Source organism: Bacillus rossius, chromosome 3, assembly GCF_032445375.1.
Source record: "Bacillus rossius redtenbacheri isolate Brsri chromosome 3, Brsri_v3, whole genome shotgun sequence".
In the NCBI taxonomy this organism is placed as follows: domain Eukaryota; kingdom Metazoa; phylum Arthropoda; class Insecta; order Phasmatodea; family Bacillidae; genus Bacillus; species Bacillus rossius.
Window position 1 is genome coordinate 110,184,755 of NC_086332.1, and position 23,101 is coordinate 110,207,855.

At 39.2% G+C, this 23,101-nt stretch overlaps 1 protein-coding gene across 3 annotated transcripts in view; it reads right to left on the reverse strand.

The window, feature by feature from the left end:
* Positions 1-23,101, reverse strand: part of LOC134531128 (ATP-binding cassette sub-family G member 4-like) — a 350,550-nt gene that overhangs the window by 9,026 nt on the left and 318,423 nt on the right. For all 3 annotated transcript variants that reach the window (XM_063366709.1, XM_063366711.1, XM_063366710.1), the window contains exon 13: positions 11,566-11,813. In XM_063366709.1, the coding sequence (XP_063222779.1) occupies positions 11,566-11,813 (248 nt within the window). The remainder of the gene's footprint in view (positions 1-11,565; positions 11,814-23,101) is intronic.

The window sequence follows — 23,101 nt, forward strand, 5'->3', positions numbered from 1 at the left end:
AACCAATTTCAGGACATTTTCAGAACCTCTAAACAAATATTTTTTATAAGTGTGTTTTATCAAAGAATGATTTTTAAATCTACATACATAATCAAAAATGAATATAAGCAAATGCAATATAAAATTTTGCAGGAATGTACAGGTTTTCAAGGCAAAAAAGCTAAAATATTTTCATAGATAATTTACACATGCGACAATAAACTGAGGCGAGTCATAAAAATACAAAATGTAAGCTAGTAAATTTCAGCTGGAGATTTAATTTATGAGACTTCGTGCACCATTGGTACTTACTCAGGGACTATTTAGAGACTTTTGTGACCAGTACTTTGGTTTAAATACTTTTTGTGACTTTCAGGACATTCGTGACCTGTAGACACCCTGTGCACAGTTTTCATACATATTTAGGCCCACTAGCACAGTCGTAGCATGAGGCAAGGGAAAGTATTACATACCCAATCCGAATAACCAACAAAGAATTTGTTTGGCTATTATTCCTTACCCAAGTGTGCGGTCCAGCTTTAGTATTCGGACCCATTAAAAGTAATTTACTTGAATAACATTCAGCATTTCTACATTTGTCCATGTGTGAAGTGAAGGATGAGTGGTTTTCGAGCTAACTGATAGATACCCTCTATGGACATTGGCCCTAGCCGCAGCAGCAATGTGCGAAGCACAGTGCACGTCACCAAGTGTCTGTTTGGGAGTGTCTCGTGTGAGCAGCTAATGTTGTGAAAAAAGCAAAGGAATTTTTGTTAAATACTTTAATATTGGTTCACAACATCATCCTACTATGCTTGGTTGCCCAGCATTACTTCATTAAACAACTTCACCCTGCACAACAACATTTGACATTCGTTCTCTCCATTGCGGGACTGACTGACACAAAACAACACCACAGCATACTAACCTTCAAGATTTTTTCCACTAACCACTGACATACGACAATGCTATCTATCCCACTACAAGGCACTGCACTGTAACAATATCATCCACAATTCTAGCCCCATTATGTTACTTCTGCACAGTGTCTATAAACTCAATGTCAAACTTCTCAAAACCCCAGAATGTACCGGAGCATTCTTCACCTGCATTCGTAGGAGGGCTGTAGTCTTCCATTACTGGGGCCTGCTGCTCACAGTTGCTGGTGGCTACATCCCTACCAGAGTGCCCGGCAACCATTGCTTCGCGGTGTGGACCTATTGCCCCCAGTGACACTGCCCAGCATCACTCCTCGTCATCGAGTGTACTGAACACAGGCCATATTTGTTAGTTCCTTACTTGTGGCAGGTCTCCACATGGGCTACTTGACTCTCTTTGTCGGATCTGGTCCACATGGTGTCTATAGGTCTACCCTACATTATCCATCACAACATATATGAGTTGCTCTTGTTGCCCAGTGATCGTTCCTGGTAGCCATCTCTTATTTCCACTGTATATCCCTACCCACACCGTATCATCCACTAGGAAATACCTTCCTACACCCTCTGATGGTGATTGTGCAGCCGGATGAACCTCGTCTCAGTCGACGTCCCATAAGGAGTTTTGCTCTCTGCCGACACCTGGCATGGTGCGAAGTGCGAACAATATCCTGACAGTCTGGTCTGCCATTTGTCATCACCTTCCTTCTTTAGCTTTGTCTTAACTGTTTGGACCATGCAGCCTGACCATTGCTGGATGGATGAAATGGTGTTGATTTCATCAACCGAATGCCATTTTTCCGTGCAAATGTCTTCATTTCCAAAGATTGTCTGAAACTACACATTTAGATATACCATGCAAACTGAACATGTCCCTGTATTCCGAAGTACTGATGTTGATGAGCTTGATGGCATGATTCTGACTTCTGGTCATCTTGAGTAAGCATCCACTACCTGAAGGAAAACTTTACACTAATAAGGCCTGAAGAAATCTTATGTGAACCCTAGTCCATGGTTTCGTTTCTGTTTCCCAACTCACACCCTTATTTTACGGTAGATTAGCACAGATCTGTTAATATGGTTGGCATTGGCCTACAAAAAGGTTCAATGTTCTTGTCCAGTTTAGGCCATCACATGTAACTTTGTGCCACTGCCTGGCATTTCACCACCACATCATGAGCTGCATGCAACAATGGCAGCATCTTCTTTCTCAAAGCTCTTGGCACTATCACTATGTTTTCCCCTATAAAAAGACAGTTCTGTTCTTCAATTCCTGTGTGGTCTGAACTCTTCTGACACTGGCTCTCTTCTTGGCCAACCTGCGATTGTGTTCCTTTATACCATACTGAGTATTAGATCCACTGCAGACAAGCTTGTTATCTTTGTGGCCTCAATAGGAGGCCCCACCACCAAAAAATCTAGCTGTGGTGCCTTAATGGCAGTCTACTCTACACATCTGCATGTCCTATTGTTGTTCCTAGTCTGTATAACAATTTTTAATCAAACATTGACAGACATAGTCTCAATGCAGCAGTCTTGAGGATAAAATATCAGGAGTTTGCTTGGTAGGATCTAACAGTGACTGATGGTCTGTCACAATTGTAAAGACCCTAGCCGTAACATATTGTCGGAACTTTGAGACAAAACATAATCGCTAAGGCTTCTTTATCAATTTGTGAATAGTTCTTCTCAAGCTTCTGCAAAAAGCATAAGCCAAATGTTACGGCTGTCCCACTGCCATCCTCAACCACAGTTCCACCGCTGCTCCCATGCCATACTCCATAACCAGTGATCTTGACTTATGATGCTTCGAAGTATCATAATGCGCTAGCTTCGAGTCCAACTGAAGAAGTCTTTTTAATATGCAAAAAGCATCTTCATGAGTTTCTGTCCACTCCCACTGTTTACCTTTGTACAATAACTGATGTAGTGGTTCTGCTACATCAGCCATATTGGGAAGAAACCTCTCATAGAAGTTTAAAAGTCCCAAAAAGGCTTGCAGCTATTTCTTGCATGCCGAGACTGGAGCATTCTGGATGGCTTCCACCTTCTCTACTGTTGGGTGTATTGCAATGCTGTCCACTTGGTAGCCAAAAAATGTGACTGATGCTACTGCAAATGCACATTTTGACTTCTTAAGTTGCAACCTGGCTTCCGCAATATGCTCAAGGTCCTGATGGACCTGCAGCCAATGCTTTTTGTCACTGGAACCAGTAATAAGAATATCATCTAGCAAATACTACCACACCTTGAATTCCTATCAACTACATTTCCATTAGTCCTTGGAAAACTGCTGGTGCACAATTAATCCCAAATGGCAACCACTTCACCTTGAACAGTCCTTTCATGGTGTTCACTGTCAACAATTCAGCAGTTGCTGTATCCACTGATCCTTGTAAGTAATGTGCTGCCAACCAGTATTTTTGGCACAATTCTAAATTTGATTTTTTGAAAAATAATGTCGCCAGTCATTTTTTGCTGCAAGAACTTAAACGTTTTCCGCCTCCTGTACACTCCTGTTTAATCTTTGTCAGACCTGTCTCCCCAATCTTTCCCAGCATAAATATAATTTTGCCAACCATCTTAATGACCCAGCAAGTGCTATCATCTTATCATCGCTTCGGCGCACGTCTGGTCACTGTAACTCTGCCTGTCGCCATGACCAAGACTGCTTGTTCCTGAAGTCTCCCAGGACCCTGTTTTTCTCAGAGCTCGCCTGACGCCTGATGCTCCATGGCATGATCACGAGTCAGTTTCCCCAACGTCCCGGCACGTTCCCAGGCTCTGTAGAGCTAGTTTCCCACCGTCGTAGCACATTTCCACCTCCCCCTCTCCAGCCTTTCCTGGGAACACTGCCCAGAGCAGTGACCGGTCCTTAACCCCGGCCAGGGGCGGCCTGTCTCGAGGCCACGACAGCTGTCTCTGAATGTATTGCAGCTGCACTCTCGTGGCAGGGATGCAAGTTATTTCCCCTGGGTGTTGTAACGCCCGCTAAATGCCTGCCCCCTGTCGCCTCACACAACAAACAGTGCTCCGTAGTTAATTTCCAAGCCACCAGAGTGCTGCACTAGTCCCCTCCATAAGCCCAATGCTTCAGTAGTCGCCTCGTGTGAGTCGATCTCTCCTTGTTTCGGACACCCCTCAGTAGGTCACGCTGACATTGGCCAGTACCACCAACTTCGAGATATCTAAGTCAGTATTTCTCGAAAAGCCCCTCGGAAATCTTCGGAACTTCTCGGTCCGGAAGCCGAAGCCTCCCCCCTATTTTTGATTGACGTTGTCTTTTAATTACGAGTCGCTGCCGCCCCAAATTTACTTCGCGCCGCGACAGCAGACTGATCCCATCGCATCGTCGGCAAGCCGCACATCAAGACTTCACTCTGGTCATTTTTTAAGGATGTAATCAGCTAAGCAAGGAATGTGATTCCCACAACTTTAGTAATTAGTAATTAGTCAGTCTGCATACCTCGTAGAAGTAGTCATGCTTCGTTAATAATACTTCAAAATATTTTCTATCTTTAGAATCATGGAAACGTCCGGAACAACCGCGTGTTCGCGAGCTCTGCACCCTGGCTGACGCTAGAAGCCATCTCCCTTTATGGTGAGTTTTTGACAAACCTTATTCCCCGACCACAATCATCTTTGTTAGAAGGCATTTTCTGCCTATTTTGCTGTCTGTGATCACGACCTGATCATGTTTGATTTGGACCTGTTCACAGACAGGGTCCAAGGGCCGGATGCGGACCTAACACCACCACCCTCGAGTCCTTCCTCCAGCAATCAGGACGACTAAGGCACCCTGACGCCTCGTTAGCAGCTCAACTTCGGCCAGCGAACGTCAAACCTCCATTCCTCCAGCCTTTTTTTATGTCTTCTGTATAAACATTAAATCGCGACGTTGAAAAGATCGGGACACTAGAAATTTTTCTTTCGGGACTTTAATGAGATTGTAAAACTTAACCTGTTTATTGTTTCTGATTCTTTAATTATATGTCAAATAAAACTTAATGGTAATTTTCTAATTAGGGCCGGCCCGTTCTTTATATTATGTAATTGTAATATATTTTAATATAATTTAGTAATATTAATATATTTGTCAACCAATTTATCTAAAGCTATTATGTAATTAAGAGTTAAATAAACATAAAGGTACTTATACCAAGAAGAAATCATTATTTTAGCCTTTTGAAACTAAAAGATCCACCAGTTACACAAGTCATCAAGGAAAGTGAAGTGTGACAAAATGATAGCAGAGCTTAGGTTTACTGTTCACTATGTTATTACTAATGTGTAACAGTAGGCATCAACCAAATCCAATTTGGTGAAAACCTTGCCTTCTGCCAAGCTAGAGAATTAATAATTGGGAGTGGAGAAACATACTTTTTACACATGGCATTTACTGTGCCTTTGTAGTCTTCTGCAGAGCCTTACGCACCACGTGAAGTGAAGTAACCCTATGCGAATAAGTTACGGGCTCAAACACACACAGCTCCACCAGTCTGTCTATTTCCTGGCACACACTTTCACGTAAAGTGAATGCTACTGAATAGCATTTCAGGAACAATGATGTTGCATCAGATTCCATCTCTATATTTACTGGTGATCTTTTATAGTGGCCCAATTCCATGCTAGCAAACATTCCTGGATGTTGACTCACTCTATCTGCCACTGTTGCAGGCCGAAGTGCAAATATCCCTTCCACGAAAATTCCAACCATCTATGTCCTAAGAGGGTGGGACCTCTCCCTTCAGCTATTAATAATGGTAACATTGAAAACTTGGTTTGCTTATACACTTCCACAACCCTAGCACGTGTAGATTTTCTTGGGACCATGTGTGTAGCAGTAACTTGGCCTCCTGTAGTGATGGTTTCTCCACCCAGAGCAGCTCCAAGGTATCTACTAATAATCAAAAACCCAGCTCTTGTGTCAACCTGTAATATCAGAGTGTATCTTGTAAGGTATCTTGTAATGTATTGTAATGTATCTTGTAAAGATTGTAATGTATCTTGTAATGTAGATTGAAATGTCATACTATACCTCCATAAGAGTTTGTAAAGAGAGCACACAGCACTGCGGAGGACAAGGGTCAAACCCCCTCACAAGGCAGGGGAAGGACCAGTGGAACTTGGTGGGAGGTTGCACACGAACCCTGGGAAGCGTTGCACACGGCCCTCAAGTAAGGACAAGGGGCACTCCTGTGCCGCCTATATAAGAGAACTCCTCGGCTAGTTGCGAGAGTTCTCCCGGCAGAGCCGGGAGCAGTAGCCACTAGGGGAATCGTGGTAAGACATCCCATGGCTAATAAGCATCTCTTGGAGCATCGTGGTAAGACAGCTCATTAATGGTGCTCTCCGGGAATCGTGTGGACTTAGGGGAATCGCTGTAACGCATCCCAGGCAGTGTGCGACGTCTGTACACGGTGTGAACTGTTTGTCTGTATAAGTCCATGTCAATACGTACCGTGTATTTAAGTGAAGTTGTATAAGAATTGTTTAATAAAACGACCTCACTACCAGCATAAATTGTCGTATTATGTTATTGCACTTAATTATCACACCCCCACACTACCTTCAAGCAAGGATGAACTGTATTCATCTTCCCAGCCGCTCGGGATAGTACAAACCTCCATGTCTAGCTTTATTACATCAACACGTACTGTCATTCTTATTGGCGGCTGGCTTCTAGGTGACTGTGACTGGAAGTTGAATAAACTGTACTCTGACTCCTCTTAGGATGAGTACCCTCAACCAAAACATTGTAATTGCCACTACACAATTGGTTTCCTATGTGTATCCCTGGCATGGGTACTTGCTTTTTGTTGATGCATGCTCTTTCCAGATAGCCTGGTTTAGATTAGAATTTACACACTGTTCAGAGTGTTGTGTAACCTATTACAACACCAGCAGGGTTTCTGTTCCTGAGGTGGATCGGCCTGTTGAACAGAAGGACCCTTTTGTGAATGGGCCAACATTTCAAAACACTTACTTGATTTACATCTCAGCTAACTCAGTACCTCACCTTGTGAATCACTCACATTCTGATTAGCAACTTTAGCCGCAGTAGCCATGACAATAGTAGCCTGGAAAATTAGCTTATATTTGGCTAACACTGCATGTTGTACTGTTTTATCACACACTCCATACACTACTCGATCACGCAGCACTCTATTCAAATCTAGAAAATTGCAGTAAGTTGATAGCAGTCACAGTTTGGCCACGTAATCTGCTACTGATTCTTCCTCATGCTTATCACATTTGTGAAATTTATACGTCTCAACAATACACTAGTTTTGGGTTTGTAGTGATTGGAGAATGCCACTAAAATATCCGCTATTTTGACCTCATTGCCTTTGAAAACAGCAGCGACAACACCAAGTCGTACAACTCTGCGCCACACACAGTAAAAAAATATTGCCTTATTTTATTCATTATCTGTCACCTTGTTCACCACAAAGTAATACTGCAACCGTTCAGAGTATGCTTTCCAGATGTCTCATCCTGGAACAAACTCTTCAAATGAAGTGATCATAGCCATTTTAGGTACTGATGTGCTACGCCACACGGCTGCGCCACTAACAACAATACTGCTCAACTTATTTAGTCCGTATCCCCTCATCGCCAATGTTAAATTCTTTAATAATGGCTCGCAACAACATCCTACTATGCTTATTTGCCCATCATCACTTTATTAAATAACTTCACTCTGTACAACAGCATGTTACATTCATTCCCTCCGTTCCGGAACTAACCGACACACAACGCCACAGCATACCAACCTAATCTCAGTACACAACAACTTTCTTTTCAGCGGCTATGGCATTGTTGGTATTAGATAATGTTATGTGACAATAATTTGGTTTAGCTTCTTTTTGATTTAGGCAGAAACTTATACTGTAACACAAATAAATTTATCTACTGTTTCTAACCATTACATCTATCCAGTGTGTTGGATTTTTTGTTTTCTTATTTCATTAATGAAAAGGTTCTTTTGACATTGACTTCATCTAGCTTGTAATTATTCACAGAGGTTTGTTAATTAATTTGGCACCTTTATTTATCTCTCTACAGATAGTACCTAGAAACTTACCCAAGTCTTCAAATATGTCAAGATATTTGTCACCAAGTCACTGATACCTATTACTTTCTTCAGGTCTTTTCATGTCTCACTGAATGTTTAATTATTAGAGCAAGCTGTTAACATCCTTCTAAATAAAGTAACCAGTGGTGTTGTCTGTACGATCACAATAACAAATTTTAGTTTTATCTTTTTTTACCTTTCACTTTACATCCGAATTAAACAGTTCCTTCTGGCATAATCCTAAATCATTCTAGGACTTCTAGTGTAATGTTTATATTTTGTAGGTATTTTGCTATAATCTCATTAACTATATAGCTTATGGTATTAGCTGACTATGTCCAAATTAAAGTTTTTTTTTCCTTACCCAGACATCTTGTCTCTTGTCACCATTCTTTTGTTTGTTGTACCCAAAAAAGTTCTTGTGTGTCAGTCTTTGTTTAGCCTTTATTCCACATAATATGCACTGAAACACACTCACCACAACATTAATATACATTAATTTCATGCTAATATTCATTCTTGCAAGTAACTGCAATAAGATAATATTTGTAGCGTATAGAAAACTTTCTTCGTAAACTGGTCATTGTCTTGGAGGGATGTTTTCTGATGGAGTGTGAACAAGTTGATCCACTTACAGGATGCGACCAAATTCAAAATAAATCATTTATTGAACATATTCATACAATTAGTCAAAAAACTTCGAAATAGCACCCTTCTGCATCGATACACTTCTCGAAGCAGTGTTTCAAGACATGGAAGGCATTCTAGAAGGACTTCTCCAGAATGTTTTAGAGCAGATGTAACATGAGCCTGGTTGATGTCAATTGTGTCCCAATTTTTCCTTTCAGGGCTCCTTTAAGTCCAGGAAACAAAAAACAGACCAGTCAGGACTGTATTAAGGCTGGGGCACCAATGGGGTGTGGGTCCTGGCCAAGAAATCACCGACAACAAAAGCGCTGTAACTTGGCACTTTGTTGTGCGTTCTTGATGTTGCTTTGGCAGCTTGTGACATTTATTTTCAGTCTTCTTAGCACTTTCAGGTAGAAAGCTGCATTCACAGTGGTCCTGGAAAGTCAAAATTTGTGGTGAACAATGTCTAAAGTCAAAGAATACTGGTTTTGATCCTGCACTTGCACATGCTTGCCTTCTTCAGGCGATGCGACGCTGGGGTGTGCCTTTTTCCGGGTCATATTCAAAAATCCATTACTCATCACTGATGATAACTGAGTTAAAATAATTAGGATCATTTTCACACATTCCCAAGAGATCTTGGCACTGGAGCACTTGCACATCCTTTTGTTTGTCTGTCAACACTTTTGGGACGAGTTTGGCACACACCTTTTCTATGTTAAAATTTTCTATTACAATGCGATACACGGTTGTTTCCTTCATGTTTAGAGTTTGTGCTGTTAATTGAAGGCTTAACTGCCTGTCAGAATTCAAACAATCACACACATGCATCACATTTTTGTCGATTTTGGAGGTTGATGGACATCCACTGCACGGTTCGTCGGCGATCTTCTCTCAGCCTCCCTTGAACAACTTGTGCTATCGGAAAACTTGTAATTTGAACAAGAAATCACTCCCAAAGGCCTGCTGAATTAATGGAAACGTATTAGTGAAGAACTTTCCAAGTTTAATGCCAAATCTGATAGGTAACATTGCTCCAAAAAACTACCATCAAGCTGCCTTACATTAACTCAAAATATGGGTCACAGGAACACACATTCTAACTCTCCGGCAGCTTGGAGACGACAGACCGGGTGTGTTTTGAAGCTAACAAACCCTATAACTAGCAGGTTAGAACATGGTGCAGTGTATCTTTGCATCAGGAAAAAATTGGTTGCATTCCTTATAAAACACATCCTGTATATATGGTTTTGGTTGTTCAAAGTATTTTTCTCATTCCTCTACCTGTTGTTTAGTGTGAGTTTTGTTAAAGATCCTTCTGGCTAAAAGTGTATTCAGCTCAAAACTGGAGGGGGGAGGGGGATTTTAAGATTTCAAAATCTTCCATGGTGCCATAAAAAAAACCTTAGTAAACAATAACAAACTGAAGAGCAACATTTATTAAAAAAAAACTTACTTTCACCAAAAGTGTTTCTTGGTCATGTTTTAGTATAATGTGGTTGGGGGATTCACTTGCAGATGTCAAACAATTAATGGGCCCCACCATGTTAAAGTGGGCATGGATCTGGCAGAGACACGGTCCTCCGAGCGTGACATCGCCAGTGTGGGAGCGTGACTCGTATCCCCCTAGCACAGTTATCACTGATACCTGTACCTGACCCGCCCTCAGCATCGGGAACGCTATAGATGTTAATGAAGTGGGCTCTTATTGGCGTCCCACACACCGATCTACAGTAACTCGTGCACACATGGCTGAATGCAGAAAGAACACAAGATTTTCTGTACTTAATGGTTAAATGTATCACGCACCATGGCACCACATACCTCGCATACACATAATTAAATCAAACGTTAAATTATTAAAAAGCCTAATGGCTAGACTGGTTTACATTATGTCCAGAGCCACCGCACGATGGAATATAAGTTTCATGTTGGTGATATAACTCCAGCAAGCCGATTACTATTTAATGAACTGTGCAGTCTAGCTCCTGAGGTCTGCACCGAAGATGAAAGAAAACAATTTTGATTAATTAAAGAAGCCGGGATGACGAAGATGAAGTCCTCGGAGTGCTACAGACAGATGTCTTACCTCAGGTGGTGATGCAGTTTCTGGGAACCCACCCTCCTCCCCTACTCCTTCCTGGCCAAGTGGCAGTTTCACTTCAGCAATGGCCAGGCGCATCAAGGGAAGGAGAAGGCGGGGGGTGTAACACAGTACAAAGGTCAGTTAGAAGGAAACACAGACAGGAATGGCCAGTTTCGATCACATGGTAGCGAGTGAGCTTATCAGAGCAGGGTTTCGAAAGAGAATTATAGTCGGGCAGTTTTCATGCCATGGAGGGCGGAGACACTGGCCAGAGAATGAAGCAGATGGGCGTGTTTTGCGTTATATGTGACGTCATCGAGTAAATGGTTTTGAACTAACCTTTTGAACACACCTTTATTCGGTTGGCATAAATAATAGCTATTTGGTAACTTTCCAAATACCGCTCATACAGATGATAAATTTCCTTCATCTATGTCATTCATGGACTTACGTAATTATCAACAATAAACACAGTTTTTGTTTCATTGCATCTCCCTGCATGTCTTCATACAACTGAGGAGCATCACCTATGAAAACACTTCATGCACACAGTTCAGGAGTTTACAAATAATATAAACAATGAAAACAATATGAAATATGAAATAGCATTTTCAAATGAACTACGTGTTGTCTGTGTGTGTTTGCATTGAAAGTTCGGTCTTCTTTGCATGGTCTGGTGGTCAAACATTTTGACACAATGACAGGAAGACAAAATGAGATTAAGCTTGCAGAGGGAAATCCACACACATAATCATGTTAGTTTGTAAGCACAGTTTCAACCAGCAGAGACTACACAATATTTAAAGAAATATTAATGAAAACACTCAACAGTAAAACATATCGTAGCTGTGTACCTGCTGTCGGCCATGTGGAGCTCCTCCAGAAATGTGACAGGGTTCTTGAAGTGGCAATACATCTGAGAGCACTTGAGCCGCCCGCGGCCCATGCCATATATCGACACCATAGCACCCTCGAACCCGTATCTGATGTAGGAGATGTATGGTACCCAGCTCAGGTATGAGGGGATGGCACCAAACGTCACAAAGAACCCAGAGAACAATAAAATGGGTACCGAAGAGACGGGGCCAAAGAATACGCCATTCTGCACAGATCAAAAAGGCAAATATCACAATAAAATAATCAGCTACTAGGAATTACAGTGTGTTACAGTGTTACAGTGTTACAGTATTACAGTATTACAGTGTAGAAAAAAATATAAATATATATGGGATATAGGTACAGTACTACAGGTCAGTATGTATTACCTTCTTAAAATAAATTTATAAATATGTATATATTTTTCACTAGACAGCTTCAAAATGTTTATTAAGATTTTTTAAAATATTAACTAACTGGCTGATTCTATTTCAGAAAGGTGTTTAAGGGCTTTCTCCTACCAAAGTACTCAAGTACCGTGTTTTATCGCATAACCTTCTCACATTTTATACTAAAATCAAGTTTGAAAAGTAGGGGTGTGACGTTTATGCGAGAAAAATTTTTTTTTATTAGGTAAAGCTATTCATAAATGTAAAACCCATTCATGGAAAGTACGTTTATTTAAGAGTGGAGTATACAAGAGCACGCCGAACAATTTAACTTAATAATCATGCAACAAAAACCTTTCTTCAACTTTAAATAATAAAACAAAAAGTGAATGCGAACGTGAACTAACACATAACTATCGTCGTAGTACACACTTACCACGAAAGAATGCGAGTCATCAGATGTAGTTAACTCGACACTCGACAGATAGCGCGCATTGCAAGCAATCGGCGGGATATCGATATTCGACTACGTGTACACGCTCTATACGGGAAGCAACATAACCAAATATGGATGATGGCAACTAGCGCTGGCTACATTTTTATAAGCGGTACACCGCGGCGACGCAGACGAACAGATAAAGGTTATAACATTTAAAAACGTCTTTAAAAGACAATTTACACACAGACAACTTCGTATTTCCGTTAATTAGATAAGTAAAAAAGTTCATTTCCGAATAAATATTGGATTTATACTTTAAAATACATAGTTTTATATGGAAAAGATACCTACACAAAGCGCTCAGAATCTAATAGCAGGAATAAAAACGTCATGCTACGTTTACGCGAGAAGTTGGTTTATCCAAATTTTGACGCCCTAAAATATAGGTGCGATGATTATGAGTCTGCGACGATGCGATGATTATGCGATAAAAGAGGATACTCATAGAACATCTTAGCTACAATAATAATGATGAAGACGAAAAACGATGACCACACTGTGTGTGGCAGGTAACAAACACACACCATTAATTTTCATGAACTCCAATTACATACAATACTGCTACAAAAGTTTCAGACACAAAATTATTTTTAATACCATTTGAGGTAATGCCAGTAAATGAACACACATCAGTTCAAAGGTTGAAGAATGAAGTAGCAATGTGGTAGTAGGTATTCTTTGCAATCAAAAAAGTAATGACTGTAATACAAAATTTTTGAACCATTGTAAAAAAAATGTACTGATAAATAACTTTTTTTTTAATAATGGAACTCGACTAAGTTATATGGATATTTTCTTTGAATCTTGATAATTGTATTTGAACAAAAATAATTTTTTGATAGGTGGTACTTAAGTACTACAAATGTGTAAAAAAAAAAAAATAGAGCTTCAGTGTTAGTGCTAGTTTCCTAGGGTAGATGAAGAAGGGGATATATCCTACTCTCCCTCCCCCAAAAAAATATCAAAAAAATTAAATCTATCATTCAAACCAACATAAGGAAAGAATTTGAAAGCAAATAGCAGGCAAAGGTTCTCCTTCCTCAGAAAAAACTAAGCCTACGCTCCACCTAGTTCCCTAGTAGCCTACACAATGTGCGTGGCCACAAACAGTAAGTAGAACCAGTGACAGACAAAGTTATTGTAAAAACCTACATAAACCAAACCACTTCACCTTTTTAAATTTTTTGTATAACAGATTGTGGTCTGAGTAAAAATGTTAAAATTATTAAGATCTTAATGTAACAATTTTAAACATTTAGAAAGTACTTCCAAGGTTTTACAAATCCATTTATATTTTAAAAATGTATTTGTTTATTTTCAGTGAGGTGTAACGTCTCTCACAGCGAGGTTTTTAGATATTATTTCGCATAAAACCTCTTATCAGTAGAGTCAAGATTTTATGGTTTGATATTTAGGCCAATTTGAATTTTGTTTGTAAAAGAGGAGATTTGGTGTTATTGTTTTTATTATTAATGAATTATATTTATTCATAAAGATAGCATATTATTGAACACATATGACTTATAAATGTTTAATGATACTTATTTCACCAAAAAAGTGTCATTTTGACATAAATTATGCCCTCTGAACAATAAAAATACATCTGCAAGAACTTCTTTGAAAATTGTACCAATGACACAATGTTAAAATAAGTATCTAATAACAGTTGTAAGATAAAAAAAAAGTGTAAAAATTTTTTCCAATCTATTAAATACATACATTTTTTTGGAAAAACTTATGTTACCTAGATAAAACAATTACATTCATTTAATTAATTACTAAATATTACATTTAAGTTTTGATTAAAAATGCTGATTAATTTCATGATAGTAGTTGTATTTCGTTGCTTTATGGTGTATTACTTACATTTCAGTGATATCCGGGTAATATGCTTACAGAATATACTTTATCAAACTTAAGAGTCGTACCTGTGTTTACCCTGAAAACAGCATTTCTGTATTCCTATTAGTTTATACAAAAAAATCACAGTTTATACTTTACATTACGCAGCATGTGCACTGACGTGGCCGTAGCCATTTTTCGTGTGGGTTTGTTTTGGAGGAATTTAGTAAACAGAGGTTTTTGTTTCGATAATCAAAGTAGTTATTATAATGACTTGACGTCGTCCGGGCCTGCGGCCCCTCTTTGAGCCCGATATGCCACCGCCCAAACACCACCATCTCTGTTTAAACCTCCCGCTTGTGCGTGCGTGTGTGCGTGTGTTGCTAGCCCAGCAAGAGGGCACTTAGCTGCAGTGCACCGCACCCCTAATTTTAATAATAATATCATTGTAACCTTTTATTTTCGCCCCTAAAATAGTGTCACGATGATTATGTATGTGAGTGCCTTTTGTTTCATTAATTTATGATGTTTTTGTAATAAAATACGTGCAAGCACGGACAAGGACGCTCCCTAGCGGGCGACGAAGGAACTAACATGTAACTTGATTTAAACTAGTTTTTACCACATAAGTAATAATTACAGACGGTCTGGTCGTGGAAGTGTATCTGGTAATTTATAAACAGTTCATGTTATTTTCAATAATAACCCGGGGCACGCAATAGCTAAGATGTTAACGGTAATTGTGTTCGGCGCGAAGGGCGCCATGTTGCCTGCCGCAAACCCTTGTCTCAGCCCAGTCTCCTTCTTCAGCCGGCCGAGAGCGGACGTCTCTGCAGACACCCCGGGGACATCACCATTGTCTCACCAATAAGTAGTTCTGTTAAGTTAGTTTATTCAAATTGTTTTCATTCTATCCTCGGGGCCTCTCTCGGTCGGAGAGACTGTTTAATTAATAATTCTTATACTCTCCGGAGTTTTTAGTCATCCGTGTAATAAGTAACAACTTGAGGTGACACATGCGTGGTTTGCCTCCTCACCTAAATCGATCCGTGCCTCGGGCGTTTTCTAACAGTATCAAGGAAGGATTGTATAAGGGCGTGTAACGTGAGTAAATAAAACCAACTTAATTGAGTCACGTGTCTTTGTGTTCGGGGGGGGGGGGGGGGGGGGGGGGTCCACGTGGGTCCTTAACCAGTCAGCGGCGAGTGGGACGCCCTAAGAGCCCACTGCGGTTAATTAGAAGCGTGCCCGACGCTGAGAGCAGGCTCGGTTAGGAACAGGTGTTGCATTAAATATCAGGAGGGCTAATATCTCGCCACACACGGGCCACGTAACGCCCTGAGCAAGAGTATCCAGCCGGGTCCATGTGCCCACTCACGTGGTGGCACCCACTACTTCCACCAGTAATTCGAACCTTAACACCGGTACGCCCTCAGACTGTTTTTTTAATCAAAAGGGAAATCTTAATATTATATTTTCTGTTTGTAGTTTTTGTAATTAACTAATTATATTATGGAATGTTTGTTTTCTGACATTCACATTTTAAGTAGTATTTTGAATCAAGTGGTAAAAAAACGATTATAATGGGAGCAAACATGTAAACTGTATTGAGATGCAGGTAATTTGCTCTCAGGATAGCATTTTATTCACTTAAGTAGCTGTGATGTTTTACATTTGTTTCATTTCATTCCCGCATCGATTGACACAGCTGCAGTCATTTTTCGCTTTCCCATTTGGGTTATGTGTATATGATTTGGAGAACATGAGTTACATTGTGAGAATGTTCGATTACATTAATTTAGCTAAATTAAAAATACTTCAAAACATTGTGGACAGTTGGTTGGGTATAGTATCGCTACATCAAAAATACTGTAAAATATTTTTAATAATTGCTTAGGAATTACCAATTTAACATGTAGCTATCCTGACCTAAACAATCGCCCACATGATTTCAAATTATTTTTATGTGGCATATTAACACAACCAATTGGCCACTTTGTTTTGAAGTACGTATTCTTTTATGTTGCTAACCTGAAGTAATTTACCATCTTCACAAATTAACTCAATTTCTCCAAATCATATACACACACTGACACACACTGACCCACACAGGAAAGAAAAAAATAGCAGCGGCTGCTTCAGTGCACAGGTGTTGTAATGAAACTTATTAACGATGATTTCCCTAAACCAGTAGGAATATAGAAACATTGTTTTCAGGGTTAATATAGTAACATCTATAGTGTTCAAAAATGTATTTTTGGATTTTCATTTTTACTTTATGTAAAAGCCCCTCTGTAAGAATATTACAGTTACATGGTGTATTGGTAGCAATTCACCATAACTATATCTCCAATTAATCAAGGATATTAGGATTGATACTGGCCATGGCATATAGCACGGAATTATTTTAACATTTGTCTGGAGAGAGTTTGGAAAACCATGGATGTAAAGTTGTAATATAAACCATTTTCTACTATCATAGTTCTGTGTTTACTGCTCAGTAACCCTATGCAAATATAAAAATTTTTTTTAGCTTGAATCGAATACGAATACCAAATTTTTCGTGAATACAAATATTGAATTTGAATAGTAAGAATGATTTTTAGAATACTATTTTTTTTATCACATCATGTTGTAACAACTCAGATTACAGCCTTCCTCATGCAATCCAGTAATAATCATTGGTTATAAATTTTTTTTTGTCAAATTTCAGGTTAGATGTAAAGTTTTTCCTTTTCGAGGTTATTGTGAACGAAATTCTCTGGGTTTATTTTTTTTTTTTAAATTCATAAGTTTATTTTTCTGGTAATTTTTTTGCTAGCTTCTTTGTGTTGAAAGGCATGATGACGTGATTTTCCTTCGTTATTTCCACGACCGAGGCTGTGTTTCACACGCTAGGCGTGTGAGTCATGGTCATGGGAGTGTGAGAAAGAGACAAAATTGCTGCGTCGTGGGAACAGTAGTAAGCATTTCGTGGAAGTTTTTGTTGCCATGCGCCGTGATTAGCTGAGAATTACGTCAGCGAGCCCAGGACACTGCCCGCACAAAGGGAAGGAAGGCTGTAAAGTTATTCATTGTCTGAGCACCGGGCCGAGCGGTGGTCGTTCGAGCACCGGGCCGAGCAGGCCCTGGTCGGGCGATGGCTCCGTGTTTTTCTCCTTTCTGAATAAACAGTTTGATTTTTTTTGTTCTGTTCTGAATATATATTTGATTTTTACATGAATAAAAAAAAACAGGTAATACATCGAACATTGAGTAAGAATTTCTTTGTGACCTGCCACATAACCTGTATGTTCCACTCATCACCTAATTTTGAGCTAGCCGGAGGTGGTGAGTGGTGACAATGTAACAACTTCTGGAAAATGAAACAAATAATACTAAAGTAAAAGGTTGGTTAGGTCAAGTCAGCTACAATAATTATATGGAAAATGTTTTGAAGCAGTTGCTCCGTTTTCCGGTACTGTAACAGCATTCCTTCCCCTCCTTTCCCCTCCCCTCTCCTCCTTTCCCTTCCCTCTCCAACTTCCCCTTCCTAACCCCTCCCTTCCTCTCTTCCCCGCCGCCTCACCAGCGCTCTCTGTCGAGTGTTTTACTGGGCCTATATATTCTCCGGCCCCTAGCGCATTCGTCGCAGTCTCTCGGTCTCTGGACTCTAAGGCTGTCACTGCGGCGGTGGCGCTGCGTTCTGGTATGTACTCGGCTGTGAAACTTAGCGTCTGTATTTAAGTATGAAATATTATTCTTGCCTGCGCGTTGTGGCCGGGCCTTAATTTTTGTATTTCTGCCATGTAATGTAATGAAATGTAATGAAATGTAATGTATCTTAATTGCTATCAATGTTGGACTCTTCAGGTCATTTTGATTTGAGTTTCTATTGCTCATGCCGAGTACTGCCCGTAGCTTTGTGTAATATTTCTGCGGTTGTATATGGGCATGCCACGATGGCATTGGACACTTCTTGTCAAGTCGCATTATAATTTCTTTCTTGATTATGCTTTCAGCCTAGCGGCCCATATTACTTGTTTGCTACTTCCAACGCTTCGCCACCATGTCTGCTTTACTCTTGCATTGTTTTAATTGTATGAATGATTGTATTTATTTGCGTCCCGCGGGAGCGCATGAGGAGTTGCCCCAATGATATTTATAACCTGTAATTATGTATGTCATTTTCCATTTTCGCTCTAGAGGCATTATTATAAAAAAAAATTGTATTTTTCTAGATATTTATATTTTTTTTTGCTAAAGCACCAGCTTCCCACTGTCGTTGAGTTTTAATGTAAAAACCCCCTCCCTGCTTTGTCTTTGTCGGTTGTGGTTTAGTCGGCTACAGTTTGTTAAAATATTTAAATTATGAAATAAAAATTGTGTTGTTAATTATGCAGCTAACCTAACCAACCAACCTTTCCTTTCAGTTTCAATTCACCTTATTTTCCAGAACCTGCTACTCTACATGTTGATCCATAAATGTTCGCGTACTGTAAAATTGCATGAAATACAATGTAATCCATTTCTCATAAAATCGTGAATTTAAAAAAAAATCCTGCATTCCAAAATAAGTGATTAAATTAACTAATATTTACATGTTAAAACCCATATTATTCTTGAGTTTTCATTGTTAAAGCAGTCAGGTAAATTGTATTTTAGTTCAACAATTTTATAAACACAAATTCTGCTAATTTCATCTGGAATGTTTAACTATTATTAACGATTGTTTTAAATATATGTTTTGAGTCGCAACATCTGTTTCATCATAGATACCTACATACAGGTAGTAAGATGCTACTCTCTCTCACATGGGACCCTATTCTTGATTTTGTTGGAATAAAACACCAGAGGAGTGATCCGATAGTTTCATTCCAGTAGAGAGCTAAAAGGCTATTCCTGAAACTGCTATTGCGGGTATTAGAATCAATAGGAATGTGCGATTCCATGATTTTCAGTTCGATTCGATTCCGATTCGATTCTCACCACAAGAGTTGAAATTCAATTCCGATTTCGATTCTTTGGGTAACTTTATCTACATAGTCATTAGTCTGGTAGGAATAACTAAAAAAATTGCATTTATTTTGAACCATATGTATTTAACTTAAATGAATAAGAAAGACAATTCTGGCATAGTACCTACAGGGTGGCCAGCCAACCGGGAAATCGGGAAATACGGGAAATAGCCAGGATTTCTTTAAAAAACCAGGAATACCTGGAATCAACCAGGAATTTTTATTAGAACTGGGAATTTTTTTATGAAGTAACGATCGCAATAACATACGGCTGTTAAATGAGCACGTTCACCCGTCGAAGCACGACTGTATGCTCGTGAGCTATATTTTGTGAAAGTTAATTTGTTCATATTGCATTTAAAAACTTTTGTAGTACGTAAGAAACCGTTAACAATGCAGACTTCCATACTTATTGTGTTTCTGTATTCAAAAGCAACAGCATTTTGGCTGAAAATGTTGTTGTAGGGTGGTAGTAATTTCTCGCACGGCATGTTGGTAGCACTAGTTTTGTATGTATATTTGTTTTTACTTTGCGCTCATGTTATTGCGTCACGGTATCACGGATACTTTTCTCTAGTTTTTTTAAAAGTTTAGTTGTGCGGGACGTTGTTTTGAATTTTTTAATCTAACATGTAATTGGCGCAGACTTTCAAAATGTCAACGAGTTCGGTCACCACATACAATGACAAATATACGGAAGAGTTTGAATGGGTGGAGAAAGATCCAAAGTGCAGGATAAACGCTATTTGCAATTTGTGTAATGTTAAAATCAATATCGGTAGCATGGATGGGAAGAACAGCATTAGCCAGCCACGCAAGAGGGGCAAAACACGTGCGTTTGGTGTCAAGTAATTTTTGTGACGTGAGATTATAAAGTTTTTTGTTGGTGGTAGGTTTTGTTTTAAGCAAGTTCATTGATTTAATTTTTAAGCTTATAGTTAAGTTGTCTATTGTTTAACGCCAATAAAACATCATATTGTGTGTGCTTTGTGTAACAAAAATACAAATTGTATGCAAATATTGATAAAAACCACCCTTGAAAAAACCTGGAAAAAACCAGGAATTGTATTATCCCAGAAGAGTGGCCACCCTGACCTATGTAACTAATAAGTTCATTTTAACACTGTTGGGGACCTGAGACCTGCCTTATGTTATAACAGGTACATAACTGGATGATAATATTTACACTATACAACACAATGCAGCATTAAATAATAGCTAACTAATAAACACTTTTAATTTGATAACTGGGTCCCGATTAGAAATGCTTTGAACACTACATTATTTCACGATTAGGCCTACAGGTTCTGATGTAAGAAGGTTAACTGTTCTACACTTTCAGGGGACAGATTCTCTCTCCGTGCTGTTACGATATTTCCTGCCGAGGAAAACAGGCGTTCACTTGGAACAGATGTTGCAGGAATACACAATAGTGTTCTCGCAGCATCAGAAACATATCTGTGGCGAACTTGGTTTTCTTGCCACCACTGATATGGATTCGTAGTACGTTTCTGAATGGGTTCATTTAAGTACAAAAGGATGTCTTTTTCCACCATATCTATCCGAGTATTTGAACATGATGCATCCAACTTTGCAGACTGTTCTTCAAAGCAACTCCAAACACTTAAATTAGACCCTGAGGTTTCAGCTTGGCTTTCAACTCTTTGTGCTTTAGAATGGCTGCTATCAGCACAGTCTTTGGAAATTAATGTTTTTAAAATACTTACACCTTTCTTTTTCTCATGATCCTTCAAAAGTACTGATTTAAATCTAGGATCAACAAGCATTGCAGCAACATATTCATCTTTTGATTTGTAATCAGGAAATCTTGAGAATACAGCCTTCAACAAATTTCGTCCGAAAATTATGCCTTCGCCTGGTTCTGCTTTGCACACAAATATATCTAACATGTTTTTTATCCCATCAATAACTGGTATAACTAGAGAAATTGTGGGGTAGTCTTGACTACTAAATTCTTTAGTTGCTTCATTTATTGGCTATAAAATTCTGACTGCCCCTTCTGCGAGTTTCCATTCATTGGCAGTTAAATTGTCAACGCCATCAGAAGAAGCTAATTCTGCAGCAATAGGCTCTTTTTGTTCAACACGTCGTTTCAACATAGCAAACTCACTGTTCCATCGGGTGTCTACATCCTGGATCAATTCATGTTCTGGTTTTCCCATCTTCTTTTGTAATTCATGAAGACGCTGACGAGCTTGGGAGCTACGTTTGTAGTGCCCCACTATAGCATGACTTTTTTTGCACAGCACCTCAATCCCAGGAGTTTCCTTTTTGGCATCATTTATGGCTAGCTGCAAAGTGTGCCCTAAACAGCTAAATGAATGCCAACTGGTTTTAGCAGCTGCAGATTTCATGTTTCTAGCAGAATCTGAAACTATGTAAATAGGTATAGTGTTTGGAATTTCCCACTTTGCATTTAGTCTAAGCAGAGTATTGGCAATTGCTTCCCCACTATGTTCTCCGGTGAAAAGAACATTCCCCAGCATGTGATGAACAGGAATGAAATCTGTGTCCACATAATGACATGTTAATTATAAATAGCTGTCATTACTGTGTGACGTCCACATATCTGTTGTAAATGCCACCGAATTGACGCCTGCTTTGAAGTCATTATTGATTTTCGTGTGAATTTTTTCTACCAGACCATTGTACAGCTCTGGCACTACACGCCTAGAGAATGTTGTTCGGTCTGGTACGGAGTACTTGGGTTCAACTAGCGCCATCAAGTCTTTGAAGCCTTTATCTTGAACCATACTGTATGGCTGTAGATCCACAGCAATCATTTTGCCAATGGCATTGGTTATGGCAATAGCTTTTGGATGGTCTCTACCATACTTTTCTTGGCTACTAAACGAAGCTGACAGAGTGAGTTGTACTTTGTTACTTGATGTGGAAGGTGCATGAGTTAATTCTTTCTGTAGTTGTAAGTACTCTGCATATACACTCTTGTGTAATGTTAAGTGCTTCGCCATGCTAGAAGTGCTACCATGTACCTGTTTGAGTTTAGTTCCACAAGTTTTACATTTGGAATGGCTATCTGATATTTTGTCATAAAATTTCCAAAGATGACTGCGGCCTTTAAACTTGCCACAATTTTCATCCATTACTTATTTAATTACTTCACCACTGTTTAAAGATGTCAAATGTTACCAACGGTAAAGTGAGCTGCCTCACTAGTCACCGAGATAGTGTGATGCGTGCTGCGCACAGAAGTATAATTTATTACTTAACCTACATTTGCACATATGACGTACGCAGCATGGCCTAGCCAGTAGGTTTATTTAAATTAAAACCAATAAGTAACATATATTTCTTCGTTTTTTTCAACAAGATCTGTTCCCCTAAAAACTGAAAAAATACGTAAATAATATTAATTTATTAACTTCACGAAGTTAAAACACACAACGATGATCAGCTTTAATTAAGTTTTGTAAAAGGCAAAAGCATAAACAGTACCTACTTCGATACTGACATAATGTTACGATTCAGTGTTTCGATTCCTTTGTGTCGGCACGCGCGATCTATGATAAATGGTGACATAACTGTCTACGCGTATGGCACCGCTAAAATATTTTTATGTCGTGAATGTTGGTTATTCTGTTAACAGAAGACTATCACAGAATGGTGATCTTTGTAAATGTATGGTTGAACAAGGAAATATTGTTAACAGAAAATTGTGCGTTGATGGTTGTAAAATTCATTTTTAATACGTGTTATCTATTTTTCAAAACAAATAAACCAACAATTTTTTTCCCGTGCAACGTGA